The following is a 15511-nucleotide window of genomic DNA, read 5'->3' on the forward strand; positions in this document are numbered from 1 at the left end:
CCTTTCATCATCTTTTTGATGTAGAGAATTTCCCTGTTTCCGTTTTCAGTTTTCCTTTCCATTTGTTTTTAAGTCTTTTCATTATGACTTCTACTTGGCACTTGTAGTTTTTCCATGCAGTGTCCATGTTAGCAAGGTGGGAGAGGCCTCCCCTTTCCCAGGGCTTTGGTTTGGCTGCTGGGAGAAGACCCTCTTGGGGAAGCCCAGCTATTGTTCTCTTTTCTTTCTGTGTGGATTGTGTAAGTGCTTGGGCCGGAGGCTGCCTGGACAGCCGTGTTTGGAATGTGTTCAAGTATTTTCACTTCCTCATTGTTGTAAGCAGTCTTCCCTGGTTTTTTTCTCAGGATTCCTTCCATATATAATATCTACTTTTTTTCTTTTGCCTACTTCTTTCAATTTTCCTTGTACTTACTTATGTTTTCTGTCTTTTTACTCAAAGCTGTGCATCAATAGATGCTTTACTGCTCTTATTTATTTTTATTGACTTCCGTTGTTTTCAGTTGCTTATTTGTCATCCTTAGCTTTGCTAGTATAGCAGTTTTTTGTTTTTCAGAATATCCTGCAAATTGGTATGGTGTTTTTTTTTTGTGTGTGTGTGTGGAACTTGTGAGTAACTGAAGAAAGTTAGCTAAGGAGTTTTCCTGAAATATTTTTATTATTTGATGTCCTTCCTCTATTTTATTTCTAATGTTTATGTTCTTCGTTTAGAATGTCAGCCATGTTAAGCTGAATGGAGTGATCCGGTGGGACTTTCTTGTTTGAGTGGCAAAATAGTTTGATGGTGTTTGGGTATCCTTTACATATAGAAAGTGAAAGTGCTTGGAGTGCAAAGTGAAAGTGATCTGCTCCACTAGAAAGGGAGCAGAGCTTTGACAGCGCAAATGTGGTTTTCCCCTGACTTTTCAGGGTTTCCTTTCTCAATAAGCTCGATCAGTGTATTGATTCTATTTGTGTTAGCTAGGTGTGTGTGTTGGGCCAAGAGATGTCTACAGAGCACATTTTAAAGGGCAAATTATTCTTTAAACAGCTAATTATCTCTTTTCTGATACTTTCAAGCTTTAAGCCTGTTCGCAGGAAAGCAATTAGCTGCATTCAGATTTTCTCATGAGGGGAGGGTGTGTGTGTGTGTGTGATTGAGGGTAAGGATATGGTCTACTGGTGAATTAAATACTGCTTTTCTTCCATCTGTGAGCCAATGAGAATAGCTGGATTTCTTAGACTGCCATTCTCACTCAGATTTGCTAAAGCTTTTTCCGCTTTCTATAGGAAAAACAAGCTGGTGTGTCCCTTCCAGTTCATATCCACAAGGTCCTGTTCAGATTTCTTCTCCAAATCTGCTTTTGTGACTCTGCTCTTTCAAAGGAGAAGAGAATGTGACTTAGTTCTGACAAGATTTTTGATAGAGAATTTGATTGTTTTGTGACAAGTGATTTATCCTGGAGTTGATAAGACGAAGTTGATAAGAAGGGTGGTGCTAAGGGCTGCCGCTGGAGGGGTCCCTTCTGCCAAGCCCACGCCAGAGCCCCCACAGCCCTGGGGTCTCCCTGTTCCAGGCTGACAGATGCAGCTGCCGCTCTCCGCATTGCAGGTTCAGCTGGGAGCAGGGCTGTGTGTGTCCCCTGGGGACGTACAAGTGACACGGATATGGCCAGCTGCACCGACAGCTACAGCAAATTTGTAGTTGATATTAAAAGCATCCCTGAAGTAGTTCTTTGTCTCATGTTCTTTTTGTTTTAATTTTTTTATCCATATAGTTATCATAAGAACTGACTTTGTTATGATTTTGACTGTTAATAAATGATGTTCTCTCTCTCTCTCTCTGTCCCTCTCTCCCGGTCTCTCTCTCTCTCCCGGTCTCTCTCTCTCTCCCGGTCTCTCTCTCGGTCTGTCTCTCTGTGTCTCCCTCCCCGTCTCTCTCTCTTGCTCTCTGTCTGTCTCAGGATTACTATGGAATTACATTCCCTGCTCCTGCAACCTTAACAGGCAGAGATGGGAGCCTTGCTAACAACCCGTACTCAGGTGAGTGCCGTCTTGGGACAATGATGGTAACTTAAATGTAGATCATCAGCCACTACAGAAAGAGCAGTCATTTGTCCCGTCTACAAGCAGCTAATGTGGATTTTCCTCTATAGTTTTGGATGGTAATTTGTACATGACTCCTTCTGGGAGTAAAACTGGACAATTTGATTGCCTTTGATAACAAGTGCAAAAATATTTAAAATATAAATGACAGTCTTGTCTAGTGCCTTTCCCAAGCACATAAAGATCATTTCATAGCTTGCTTTTTTTTTCTTTTTTAGAAATTCAGCTAGCTTTCTAGTGTTCTTTCCTTTTTTTGCCCCTAGAATAGACCCTTTCAGACCTTTATCATCTGCTCCCCTTACTTTGTTGTTGCTACTTTTGCACTTCTGTATTTCTACCAGGAGCTGAGTTTAGCAGGCTCTCCCTACTCCCTCCCTGAGCCTGAGGGACTTAATTTCGAAAAGCATGTGTGGTCTAAGAACCCCGTCCTCATCTCAAAGCATGTCTTTCAATTATCCACCTGTACAGAGTACATTAATTCCCTTTGGGATTTTCAGCTTGTGGTTTTCTCCTGCTGGTATTTGATTGCAGCCATACAGTTCTCATACTGCAGCTATTGAAATTTGTCATATCTTGTTGGCAGCTAACAAAAGGAGTATTGGGCAGGAATGAGACAGATGTGATACATGCCATCTCCCTAAAAAGGAGTGAATATGATACTTCGTTAGGCTGCCAAAAAAAGCAAGTGTGTTGGAGTTTTCTGCTTGGTTACTCACCTCTCTCAGGAGGCTGCTTTGGGGTTAATAACCAAATTTCCCTTCCTACTTCTTCAATAAGGTGGCCCACGATGCAAGCCTTGCTTTCCTGGCCTCCAGCTACTGTCTCCAGACCTTTGGTGGTGTGAGGAATCAGACATCTAATTACTCATGCTTGACAAATAAACAGACATTGACAAAATATGCCCGTCGTTGCCTGTAAAACCTAACTTGCTCTCGGCCCATGAAGCTTAACTAATTGGGTTAACCTTTAGGAAAGCCATGCTTTAACCCAGTAACCATTTGCTCTTTGGTTATTACCATGCTTATGCTTTCAGCATGTTTTTACTGCAATGGTCTAACAGTGAGGAATCTTCTCGGTCTGTGACAGAGAGGTAAGTATTGATACCTCCACTCTATCGATGGATTAACCATGCCACAGAGTTCTCTGTCAAGACAAGCAATGCCAACCGTGGCTGTTAGGAGTAGAGGGATCAGGAGAGCTCTTCTCGTGAAAACATGTAGTCTTTCAAGTGTAAGACAGAGTCTGTTTTGTCATTATTTATTTGGATTTGGAGGATCCTCTTGGGAGTGACTTTTATAGTTTTTCTGATGAGTTATTTCTTTTGCAGGTGATGTAACAAAATTTGGTCGTGGGGATTCTGCCTCCCCTGCTCCTGCCACCACGCTAGCCCAGCCGCAGCAGAACCAGACGCAGACTCATCATACAACTCAGCAGCCCTTCCTCAACCCTACCCTGCCCCCAGGATACAGCTATACTGGGTTACCTTATTACGCTGGTGTGCCAGGAGTACCCAGTGCATTCCAGTATGGGCCAACCATGTTCGTAAGTATGACAGCCGAAACCATAATCCTTTTTTATGCTTCTCTGGTTTTGCTCTGTCCAGTCCTGACCACCCAAATCTTCCCTGTTTTGCAAGGGGTTTCCAACGAAACTGTTGTGCAAGCCTGATAATCACAATCCCTTCCCCAAGAAAAGAGGAAATATAAAAGGCTAGAATTTATGGACTCCTACCCAGGCTACTGTATATATGAACTATACTCATTGAGTCATTGTGTTCCTTAAACCTTATAGCAGCCTTCAGAGAGTCAAAGGGAGGTGCAAAGCTGAGTCAGATGCTCAAGGTAGAAGGGTCGATGCCTCTATTTTAGGGCCTCGTAGGATTGTGTTTTATGAAACTGCCTCAAGCAGGACTTTCCAGGCTGATGTTTTGTTTGATTCTGGATGGTGAGTGCTGTGGCTGGCCCTTTTCTGCTTCATGGGTAAGAACTTGCTGCTTGGGTTTTATACATGCACAAAAGAAATGCATGGCCTCTTCTGAGATGTGGCTGACACCAAAGCCGGGGGGTTCTTTGCACTCTTGCCGCAGGCAGCAGGAAGTCCAGGGCTTACCCAGAGCCACCGTGGGAAGCTGCAGCTTGCAGAGCGAGTGCCACCTCCTCCGTGCTGCTTGGTACATCCCAAAGCTGCTCCAGTTTTCACATTTCCAATCCAAGGAGCCTTCCCCACTAGATGGCAGACGGAGCTTGCTTCTCCTGTTTCCCGGTCGGAATGCCTTTTGTTCCCCTTCTTTGTCTAGGTGCCTCCAGCATCGGCTAAGCAGCACGGAGTCAATCTGAACACAGCTTCGACGCCCTTCCAGCAGGCGAGTGGCTATGGGCAGCACGGCTACGGAGCAGGTACGGCTCTCTCCCATGCTCTCCAACGGTGCGTCCGCAGAGCTGCTTGCACTCTGTAACACGTTGTCTTGTACACACCGGCAGGCTATGATGACTTAACGCAGGGAACGGCAGCTGGAGATTACAGCAAAGGAGGCTACAGTGGGTCATCTCAAGCACAAAACAAATCTGCTGGCACTGGACCTGGGAAAGGTAACACATGAGACTCAAGGGCACTCTGAGTGGGATTAAGCAGGGCACATTCCCAGCATTGCCAGTGCTGTGCAGTCAGCACAGCAGCCAGCTATAAAGAGGGTCAAAATCCACGCTGTTTCTCCATCTCCCGTATACAAAATGCTTTTTTAATGTCCCAAATGTTTCTTCTAAACCAAATGGCTGAACTTTGCGTAAGGATTCGTGTGGCTGACATGCAGCTTTGTTCACAATCACACATGGGAGAAATGGTGAACTGTTTCCTCTGCCAAAATTTGGGTTTGGTGAATAGCAGTGGTCCTGCAGCAGTGCCCTGTCACTGGACCCTGAGCAGTCGGATACTGCTGCTCAAATGGTCCTCTGCCAAATGAGACTGGATTTTGATATTGTTATTAGGCACCTGAGTTAGCTCTGTGTTAGGAATGAGCAGGGCAGTTCACGCATCTCTAAGCTGTTGTTTCAGCTGCTCTCTGTTCACTCTATAACTCATTGCATTGTTTCATGCCTGGAAATGTTTTCTTAGTAACTGTAAAAGCTAAAGAATTTATACAACTTATATGCAAGCTTTATTCTGCACATGCTGGTTAGACTTGAGAAATATACAGTAAACTGCGTAGCACTAACTAGTTCATCCCGGGGCTTAAACAAAGACCAAGTATGTGCTGTACATTTGAAGCACCAACTGTACTGAACAATACCTAAGTCTTCAACTGAAAGTTGCTCAAACTGTGGCCTGCAAAGAGGAGCTGCCTTCTAGGAAAGGTACAGTCGTATATCAGTGCAGACATCAAATCCAGTCCTCTGATTGAGGAACCACTGCTTTTCTTCAAAGTAACATGATTAGAGCTGGTCTTTATAAGAGCAGGAGTGACCAGCTTGAGAGTCGCCTTGCTAGAAAGTGACTGTTTCTGAGCTTATTGTGGCACCAGGTGATCCAGGTGGAAGCCAACCTTAATCTGTGGTAAAATTTAATTCCCTATGGGTGAAGGAGCATTGCAGACCTCACCCTTCTGCATGTTGCAGAAGTACAAAAGCACAGATGTGTGGCAGATGCGCATTAAGCAATGAAATTCAGCTACTGGAAAGGTCTTGAATTCTGTAATAGAGCCAAATGTGTTTCTAATCCTAGGGGGAAAATGGCTTTTCTTGAACTAAATGAGTGTTCTATGCATCCAGCTGCTGCCCAGTAAAGTGTGTTTGAATCCAAGCTGTAATCTGCCTGTAGACATGGATGACTTAGTCCAGGGGCCTGGTTCCCTGCTTTGCATTGGATGGAGAGTGAAGATTTGAGCCCTTTTCTGTATTCCTGTGTGCGGTGCTGCAGGTCTGGGAGCACAGAAAAGCCAGCCCAGTAGAGCATGAGGTGCAGGGACCAAGAATGAAGGTCCATCCCCCTGAGGTGCCCGCAGCAAAGCAAGCACAAGGTTCAAGTCAGGTGGCATTTGGCTTTCTCATTGTCAGTGGCTTTTTGTTTTCCAGGTGTTTCTGTGACCTCAAGTAACACAGGTGTGCCTGATATCAGTGGCTCAGTCTATAACAAGACACAGGTGAGGAATGCTGAACCCTCCTCCCCCTGGCCTGAGGCCAAGCTGATGGTTCCCTGCTCACTGGCAACTCTGCAGGACTTCCCCTATGGCAGACAGGAGCAATTCCCAGGCCTGTTCATCCTGTAGGCGGCAGATTTTTCTATTTATTTATTTACACTTGCTCAATTTGGTTTTAGGGAGAAGTCCCATCTTCCATCCCACCAGCCTTTCCGCATCAACTCCTGAAGGGGGGTGCTGCTGGTGCAGGCAGAGCTTTCTGTGCTGTCACCCTGTATATGCTGTACCCTGGGTGCAAATCAAATGGGAAAAGCATTTTTAGTCCCAGAGCCACCAACTTAAGAGGCCTTTTGCTTCTCTGCAGAGAGACCAAGAAGCAGGGCCCACCCCTGTCACCTGTGGGTCCGTGATGGGCACCATGGGCAGCCTGCGGCCTGTGGCCGTCTGGTGGCTGTGGCTGTGCTGGGGTTTGCCAGGCGATGCAGAGAGCCCTTGACAAGCAGCGGGGTTGCATCCAGCTGCCGTTTCCTCCCACTTCGGAGGACTGGCTCTTTGCACCCTTTGTAGTGGGAAATGAGCCCCATGCGATATCTTGGCTGTGATCTGTGCCTGTGGGTAGGATGCTGCGGCCTCTCTCACACACCTCTTGGCACCAGTGTGAAGCTTTGGCCACAGGGAACAAAGTTCTTGCTGGAATTTCTTCTTGTGTTCTTGCTGGGCAGCTGTGACCAGGTTGAGTAATTCCAGCCTGAGCCCCCATGATGAGCGAAGGGCCTGATTTCAGGAGACTCTATCCTCTGTGTCCCACTGAGTAGAAGGAGGTCAAGGTCAAAAAAAGGAACACAGTAGCTGTGGAAATGAAATAGAAGAATTAGAAAAGTTCCAGGCATTAGAGCAATAATAAGGGTGAGAACAGGATCTGAAACGGATCTGTTGAAGTGCTCGCAGGTATTCGATCTGACTTGGCTTGCTCACAGGGTTGACAAAAGGTTCAAGTGGTCTGTGTTCAGGTGTTCAGGCCGCTCTTGTTCTTGTTTGGTCACCGGGGGGCTGCTCGCACAAGTCTCTCATGAGCTCTCCATTGCCTCCCGTGCAGACGTTTGACAAACAGGGATTCCACGCTGGCACACCGCCCCCCTTCAGCCTGCCCTCGGCCCTCGGATCCACTGGGCCCCTGAACCCTGGTGCTGCCCCGGGTTACGCTCCAGCCCCTTTTCTCCATATCCTGCCTGCGCATCAGCAGCCTCATTCCCAGATGCTGCATCATCATCTTCAACAGGATGGGCAGGTGAGTCAGCCCCCTCCGCCCTTGCACAGTGCCTGAGTGCAGATTGGTCCTGCCTACCCCCAAGGCTGCTGCTCTGCGCTTTGCTCTTTGGGAAGGTGCCTTGCTAGTGACTGCAGGCTGCTTGTGGGCTGGGGGCTCATGGGAGGGAGGCTCCTCTGACGTGGGCACAGACACACATGGGCAGCGGTGGGTGAAGCTGAGGCAGCCTTTCCGTGACCAGGACATGAAGAACAGGGATTCAAACACTTGCACTGTAAGTCTGGAAAAAAAGCAAGCGTCCCCTTGCAAATTGTGTGTCAGCTCCTATTTCTGGTTTGGTTTCGCTGCCCTTTACATTTGCCTTCCTCTCTATAATAGCGTTCCCTGAAAAACACAGTGTTCTGCCTTTGAGTCCAGAAGTAGGAATGACTTCTGTGCAGAACGTTTGACATCTTTGTCTGGTGTGTTGTCTTCACTCACCTTGAGAAAGCTCCTTGCCAGTCCCCAGGCCTGCTGTTCTCCCTTGTGATCCCAGGCCTCTGGCAACATTACACAGAGAAATTGTCTTCTGACAGAGGGCAGGTTTTTATCCCCTAGGCTTCCACCATCTCCATAGTCCTCCGGAAGGTGGCTGTCACCCTCCGCAGTGAAGGTGCTGGCAAAATCCATGTGTCCAGCCTGGAGCCGGGGCTCCGCGGACTCCTTCTCCAGGACTGACTCGTCCCAGATAACGGGGGGGGTGATGATGCTCCCCCTTGTCCTCTGTGGCAGCCGTTTGTCTTGGGCTGTGAGAGTTGGAGCTGTTGAGGAGGAGCAGAAGTGGCCCCACGGAGCCTGGGTGACCCTGGCAGTGTCAGCGCCGCCTCCGCTGCACCAGGGCCCTGACGGCCGCGTCTCTGTGCTCTTCCGTTCCTAGGGTGGATCTGGCCAGCGCAATCAACCCAGCACCATGCAGCAAAAGTCTCAGGCTACCAAAACCGCCTATGGCACTTCTCCATACTGGACAAACTAAATCCGGAACCGGGGAGGGGGGAGAGAATGAAATGAAAGGAGGAGGAAATTTAAAAAAAAAAAAAAAAGAAAGAAAGAAAAAGAGAGAAGAAAAAAAAAAAGAAGAAAAGAAAAGCCGAAGCCCATTCCTGGAACTATTAGGGAAGAATAACTGCTCAGCCAAACGTCTGTGCGGGGAGAACTGCAGCCAGCCAGCCATCCTCTGTGTGACTCGCCCGCTTCCTCTTTGAGTTGCTGTTGTATGTAATATATTTATGTATGTATTTGTAAATGTAATAGAGCCTAAATGTGGTTTTCTGCATCTTGCAGCCTGTTATATTTTCTTTGTAGGGAAAATAATTATTCATTTCCCATCTGTACCAGGGCATCTTTCCTTGTTTGATTGATTTTTTTTTTTAAGCTCTGTGGACTTAACTCTGTCAAAGACAAACTGCACCGCTTCTATTGGAGCTGGAGCCCATTTTTTTTAAAGCAGTTCTAAATTCAGGCGAATAAGGAGGCCTGGCCCCTCCAAAAAAAAAGAAGAATGGAGATGTGTCCTGTTGGTTTAATTTCTGCCTCCACCCCCCCAGTATAACTGTTACTCTAAAAAGAAAAAAAAAAGTGTTTTGTGGTCCTTCCCTTTTCTTTTGTCTCCCCCTCCCTTCTGCTGTGGAAGATGAACTCTCATGGGCAGTTTGGTGGCCCTGAGCTGCAGCCTCACCTTTTTATTTTTCAATTTCTAAATAAAAAGACGGGGTTTTTTTTGTTTGTTTCTTTCTCTAGCAAGAGACTTTGGACAGCTCAGTGTGACCCAAAACCTCCTCTGCATCATTAGAGACAAAAAAAAAAAAAAAAAAAAAAAAAAAAAAAAAACCTATGTAGCGGTTTCATAAATAAAAGTATAAGCTGTGTCTTGTACCTCTTTTTGCCCTGAGCCACCCTGCCCAGGACAGCCGAAGCTCCTGGCTATGAACGTCACCCGTCCCCTCCCCACTTTTGTTCTAAAACAAAGACTATGGAGGCATCTCCTGGTCCTTCTTGTCCTACACCAGTGCGGTGAATGTTGTAGGAGTTTCATTTCTTTTTAGCCCTTACTCCACCTAATAAAGGTCTGAGCATATCACTGGTGTTTGTCTGCATTTTCCAAGGCCCCAGGAGCAGTTCTGCCTTTGCAGCCTCCCGCTTTGCCCCTCGTGGCCGGGAAGCAGCCAAGGGCCGCTGTTCCCGACGGGGTGGGAAAAGCAGGAGCGGAGCCTGCGCGGGATGCAGAAGGAAGCGCCCAGGTGAGTGCGAGCAGCCGGGCCGGGAGCAGCAGGAGCTGAGGCGGCTGTGCTCACCTAGCAGCGCTGCTGCCCCAGGGCTTGCACCGAGCCCACCTCTGTTACCTGCGCTCAGAGCTGCTCCCCCGCACCATGAGCTTTATTCCTGGTGAAGGGGGTTAGTGGTTTTTTTTTTTTCAAACACCTCACACATACAAGCAAGTTTCCCTTTGTCCCTTCCTCTACAGCTCAAGCTAAACAGGATGTTTTCCATCCTCCTGCCCACTGCTAAGGCAGGTTTCTTTTGCATCCGTTTCTTCTCTCAGCTTGTTGGTCCTGGAGGCCCCAAGCCCCTTTGATATTGGAGCTAGTGCCTCAGAGCTGAACTTGGTGACACAGAGCAGGGCTGAGTGTGTGGGCAGTGCCTGCTGCCCCAGAAGCAGCTTGTGCAGGTTCTGCCATTCCGGCTACGGCCACAACCTCTTGCAAGCAGCTTTTGCTACTTCTGAAGCTTTAACCTCCAGCCTTTTTCTCAGCTGTTGAGAAGCTGCCAAGTTTTCCTCCAACCGCCCTCCCTCCAGCATTGCCGTCGAGCTTGACAGCAGAAGGGATGAGCGCAGCAGTAGCTGCATATCTAACTACTACGTGCATCGTGTACGGCTTAACAGACAACAGGCCTCCTTCCTGCTAATTTTAGCCCAACTGCAGCACCCCCTCACTGCAGAAAACCTCCTAAAATATCCGTCTTGCAGGGAACAGGGCACTAGCAAGAGGTGGGTTTCCTGGTGGCACTAAAAAAGGAGCCACGTCCTAGATTCAGCTTAGAGCAGGTTTCTGTACAAGCTCCGAGACCTTCCCCAGCTCCGTGCCTGGTCTCCAGCGCCACTTGTGGGCTCTTTCCCTTGCAGAAAGGCCCTGGGTGTGTGTGGGGGGGGTGGTCTGATACCCCTCCCTGAGCCGGCAGCCTGCGTGGTCCCATGGGGGAGGTCAGACCTCCCCAGCCCTTCCTCCCCCAGGCCCTCGGAAGGCTGGGAAGGACGATAGGGAAGAGCCAGGAGCTCTTGGCATTGGCACGTGGATTAAAGCAGTTTGTTCCTTAGGACAGAATCAGAAATTTCTATCCCACTCCCTCTTTTTTTTTTTTTTTTTTTTTTTTTTTTTAATACCTCTCTGCACAATCCTGGTACTGCACTGAAAGATCAATATGCAATGCAGAGCCTGCCTTGAGATCGCTGCTATTCAAAGCCTTAAATAACCCATGCAAATCAGCCCAATTAACAGGGAAGTAACAATCCAGGGCTATTTTTATTTCACATTTTTATTAGTAGACAGATGTGCAGAAAAGACAAAATATAACTACTGAAGGGAGAGACAACACAAAAAAATGCATCAGTTAATTTACCAGAATTATACTAAAAAAAAAAAAAAAGCGAGAGAAAGAAAAACATCTGGGAGTTCAGCTAAGAAATCTACTAAGAAATCTAGTGTACCCTGCTGGTTTCAGAATGGTTGAAAACTGCATCTGAAGTGGAGGGGCGGGGGGGGGGGGCAGGAGAGGAGCAACAGTTGCAAATGTAAACGCTAATATTGGTTGAGACAGGAAAATGGGAATGAGAAAGAATGCACAGATAAGGTAAACATTTTTCCTCAATCTCTTAAATATTAAGTTTCAAAAAACACATTTTAGTTTGTATCTCCAAAAAAAAAAAAAAAAAAAAAAAAAAAAGGAAACCAGCAAGTCAACAAGCAATGACACCGCAAGGGATGGTTGAGTGGGAGGGGAATTAGTCTGGTTAATGCAGGAGCTCTCATCTCAAAATAGTTTTTTGGGTTTTTTTTTTTTTTTTTTTTTGGGGGGGGGCCTTTTTTTAAAAAAAAAAAAAAGGATAACAGAAGAGTCATGATAATGCATCTTTCTTACAACATCAAGCTTGAAAAATACAAGTCATTGGAGAGTATACAGTGAGGATGGCCAAAAGTACACGGTCACTCCTGAAAGATGCAGTATCCTCCTTTCAAACCAAGCCCTCCGCACTGTCAGGGCTGCGGTAGCTGCTTCTTCCCTTCCACACACACCCCCCCCACAAAAAGCTGCAGGTTTGTCTCCCTGCAGGACACAAGAGGCCCCGAGAGCAGGAGCTACTATCCCAGGACACATCCCTTGCTGCTCGCCCAAGCCGGTGCTTCCCGTGGGACAGGATGCTGTCCCCATGCAGGATGGCAGGAGGGCCAGCGGTGCTGGGGCTGCAGGCTCCGCGCGCTGGAGGCCAAGTCACCCCTTCCTGGCAGCCCGGGAGGACACACCAGCTCCCACGGAGCCCGAGCGGAGCCGCACACAGCAGGCGACTGGTGGGGGAGGCCCTGCTGTTACTTGGTGTAACCTGCAGGAGGAGGGCAGCCCCACACAGGGAGTCCCGGGCTGCCCTCCCTGAGGGCTCCACCTCAGCACCGCTGCCCTTCAGTACACGGGCCGAACACACCAAAAAGCGCTGCTGTCCCCCCTGCGCCGCCGCCCCCTCTGCTCCCTGCATCAGGGCTCGAGGCTGAGCCCCTGCCCAGGGCCTGGGGCCACCTCGGCCGTGCCCCAAGCCAGGAGGGGCCCTGGGCCTGCGGTCGCTCCCAGCGCCGCAAGCGCCGAGGGCAGCGCAGCTGGAGCAGCAGCAACATCCCCCAGAGAGGGGAGGTGTGGGCAGCCACTCACGCCAGCACCAGCCTCGCACCCAGGTGGGGACACCGCCAAGGCTCCAACTCATCCCACTGCAGCGGCCTGACAGCACCCGTGCCCAGCCACGCAGGAGGGGCTGGCTGCTCATCAAGGGCTCATGGGAAGGAGGAGCCAAGGCCACAGCCACCAGAGCGCAGTGCAAAGGGTCAGGGTGCCATGAGTTGGAGGCAGTAGGATCTGCAGAAACGAGCACGCAGGAGGCCCCCCCCCGCCCCATGCCCAAGAGGGAAGGGAGCCCACAGGGTTTACTATGAGGGCCTAGGAACATGCAGGGGATCAAGCTGAAGGCCCAGTGCCTGTCAAGCCCTAACAACCCTGGCTTCTTCCAGGCCTTGGTCTTTCCACTCCTTCTACCTGGGGGTCTGCAGGACATCCTTGCCCCACAGCGCAGCCTGGGGCTGCAGGAGAGTCCCCCTCACACCTCTGCCCAGGCCCTGAAGCCAGGAGAGGAGCCTCATGCTTCCCTGCCTCCAGCCACGGTCACAAGAAGAGTGACTCTTGCCCACATTCCTGAGCAGCAAAACTGGGCCACACGAGCAGGAAAGGCTACAGTAAGAAGGGGGGATGCAGCTGCAGGAAAGCAGGGGCAACTAGCAGGGGTGGGAAGCTGGAGCTCCTGTCAGTCTGTCCCAAAACCAGGCAGCCTGAATGCCATCTCTGAGGGAGGCTCATGTGGCAGCAGGGAACACTGCTGGGCGAAGCTATCCGCAACACTCACCCATGCTCACTCCAACCCCAATCAAGGCTGAAGGAAAAAAAAAAAAAAAAATCAAAAAATAAATAGCAACCGAGGGCTCAGTTTTACAGAGGTGAAGAGTTAAGTGTTTATTTCAGGGTTCATATCACAAACCTTTTTCAAAGACAAAGCTGATTGTGCCCTCCAAGTCTCCAAGGGCCACCTACCTCCTAACCTGAGCAGGCCAAAAAGGAATACTGTACCTTTCAGTAACATCCCATCAAGCTCAACACACAGTAGCTTTACACTCTCTGCCCCACACCTTAAAAAGGAAAAGCCACCACCACAAGGCTAAACGAATGTACACACGCTATTATTGTAAATGGAGCAGCTAAACCTTGGCAATTTGCTTTGTGTGGATATTTTTTTTTTGTCTTCCCTGTAAATGCAGCACTTGAGCTCCCAAAAATCCCCAGCTTCCAATGGGTTTGTTCCAGCTTTAAATACATTAAACATCTCAATGCAAGACTGTATTTAATTCCAAAAAAATCTAAACGCGAGCAAACCTGTTTCGCTGTGAGCGTTTCGTAGAGAAGTGAAAAGGGGAGTTTCTTTTTAAAAAAGAAATCATAATACAGTGATGAAAGGGTTAAGAATGCAAGAATTCAGACATTCTGTGGAGGGTCTCTAAGAGGTCCATAAAAAAGGAGCAAACAGATCCATACAACAGGAGACAGCAGGAGACAAGAGTTTGTTGATCCCCCCCCCACACTTTTTTGCTGGACTGCTGCTAGGTTACCGCTGCTCCCTTCTGGCCTGAGTCGGCAGGGCAGTACAGGGGCATTGAGGGAGCAGGTCACGACTCCTCGTTGCCAGAATCGTCATCATCGTAACAGTCGGCGTCTTCCTCCTCCTCATCTTCGTCGTCAATGTCGTCGTCGTACAAGTCGTCGTAAAGCAAATCCGAACTGTTGTCATTGGAAGGCACTTTAGTTTTGATGCAGTACTCTGCCAGCGTAGTGGGGACCTTCACGCCATCCTTCTCTGCCTCAGCTTTAGTCGCCAAAACCTGTTTCCTGCGGGAAGGAGGACGGAGCAGCGTGATGGCAGCTGCCTCCAGCCGTGGCACAGCTCCACTCGCCACCTCCCCCACTGCAGCTCGCCCCTAGCCCAATGCCCCCAACAGCTCAGAGCCAGGACAGGGGCTGGCCACACACGATTCTGTCATGGGGTTCGGTTCCCACAGGCCCGCACTCGGGCACGCTCCAGGCAGGTGGCAGCACATGAAGTCACTGCACAGGGATCTGGTAGACCTGCCAGGGCAGAGAGTCCCTTCCCTCACACAAGCTGCCTCACCATGGAAGGGGTGCTCAGGGGCTTCCCCAAGATGAGCTACCTGAGGCGGCTTTGGAGATAATCCAACAGCCTTCCTCACCGCTAACAAGTACCCCGCTCTGGTCAGAGTGGAGCTTCCCACCAGCATTTGGCACCTGTATGCCCCAGGAGCCCACGGCAGCCCCTAGACTTAGCTATGGCCAGCAGGACATGGAGCCTCCTGTCACATCGGGGCAGCAGCAGCATGTCAGGAGCCGCTCCTCACAGCACCCAGCTGCCACAGCAAGCAGCAGAGGGCAGCCCATCCCGCCACCCCTCCGCCTGCTCTTCAGGAACAGGCTGCCATACTCAGGTTTATGCAACAACCCCAGCTCTGCTGAAGCCAGTCCCCTCAAGCAGCATTAAGATAATCTCCCAGGGAGGCTCCTTGCACAACCAGGCCAACAACCAACAGGTACCTGTTGGTCCAACATGTCCAACAGTTGCATCAGCACAGATGTGGTCTTTTGCCAGGCAAGCATGACCTGCTGCATTAAAAGTAAGGGCAGCACTCGTCTGTGCTTCCACAGCCACACAGGATGAAGTTTTCCTTCCTTCCAACCCCCCATAAGCTATTGGCTTCTGAGCAGAGGCCAGTAAAAACTGTGCCGTGCTTCGAGCTAATCAAACCCAGGTTCACAGCGCTTGCCAAATCCTGCTGATACTCCTTCGAACTGAAGGGACAAGATTATGATTCACGAGTGCATTAAGCACAGAATTAGTGGGATGCAGTCACTTTGAATCACATCCCAGGAAAGTCAGGCAGTGCTCGAAGGCATAGCAGTGACTTCAACTGGGATTTACTAGCAGCCAGTAGACTTTGCAGAGCATCATGCCAGATTACTCTGAAAAGAGTTTGAAGACAGAACAGCCTTGTCCTTCTGTTCTAGGAGTTTATGCCACTTTGAAAGACCTACTGGGACCAGAAACCAGGACTTAAAATTTAATTTCCAAAGCAGTAACCACAGTTAGAATCTGGTTTCAGCAAATTCTGCAAACAGCC

General features: G+C 49.1%; 2 protein-coding genes across 3 annotated transcripts in view; one reads left to right on the forward strand and one right to left on the reverse strand.

The window, feature by feature from the left end:
* Window positions 1-8533, forward strand: part of LOC104567754 (ubiquitin-associated protein 2-like) — a 232068-nt gene extending 223535 nt beyond the window's left edge. For both annotated transcript variants that reach the window (XM_088520166.1, XM_088520167.1), the window contains exons 22-28: window positions 1941-2019; window positions 3410-3624; window positions 4379-4478; window positions 4563-4670; window positions 6150-6217; window positions 7311-7502; window positions 8398-8533. In XM_088520166.1, the coding sequence (XP_088376292.1) occupies window positions 1941-2019; window positions 3410-3624; window positions 4379-4478; window positions 4563-4670; window positions 6150-6217; window positions 7311-7502; window positions 8398-8493 (858 nt within the window). In that variant the 3' untranslated portion in view covers window positions 8494-8533. The remainder of the gene's footprint in view (window positions 1-1940; window positions 2020-3409; window positions 3625-4378; window positions 4479-4562; window positions 4671-6149; window positions 6218-7310; window positions 7503-8397) is intronic.
* A 4734-nt stretch (window positions 8534-13267) lies between these two features.
* The window catches only part of LOC104565197 (ubiquitin-conjugating enzyme E2 R2), a 49539-nt gene continuing 47295 nt past the window's right edge, over window positions 13268-15511 (reverse strand). Inside the window, exon 5 of the mRNA XM_088520169.1 lies at window positions 13268-14210. Coding sequence (XP_088376295.1) covers window positions 13991-14210 — 220 coding nt within the window. The 3' untranslated portion in view covers window positions 13268-13990. The remainder of the gene's footprint in view (window positions 14211-15511) is intronic.

Source organism: Tinamus guttatus, unplaced genomic scaffold, assembly GCF_059628265.1.
Source record: "Tinamus guttatus ecotype Peru unplaced genomic scaffold, ASM5962826v1 Tinamus_guttatus_pri_ptg000081l, whole genome shotgun sequence".
In the NCBI taxonomy this organism is placed as follows: domain Eukaryota; kingdom Metazoa; phylum Chordata; class Aves; order Tinamiformes; family Tinamidae; genus Tinamus; species Tinamus guttatus.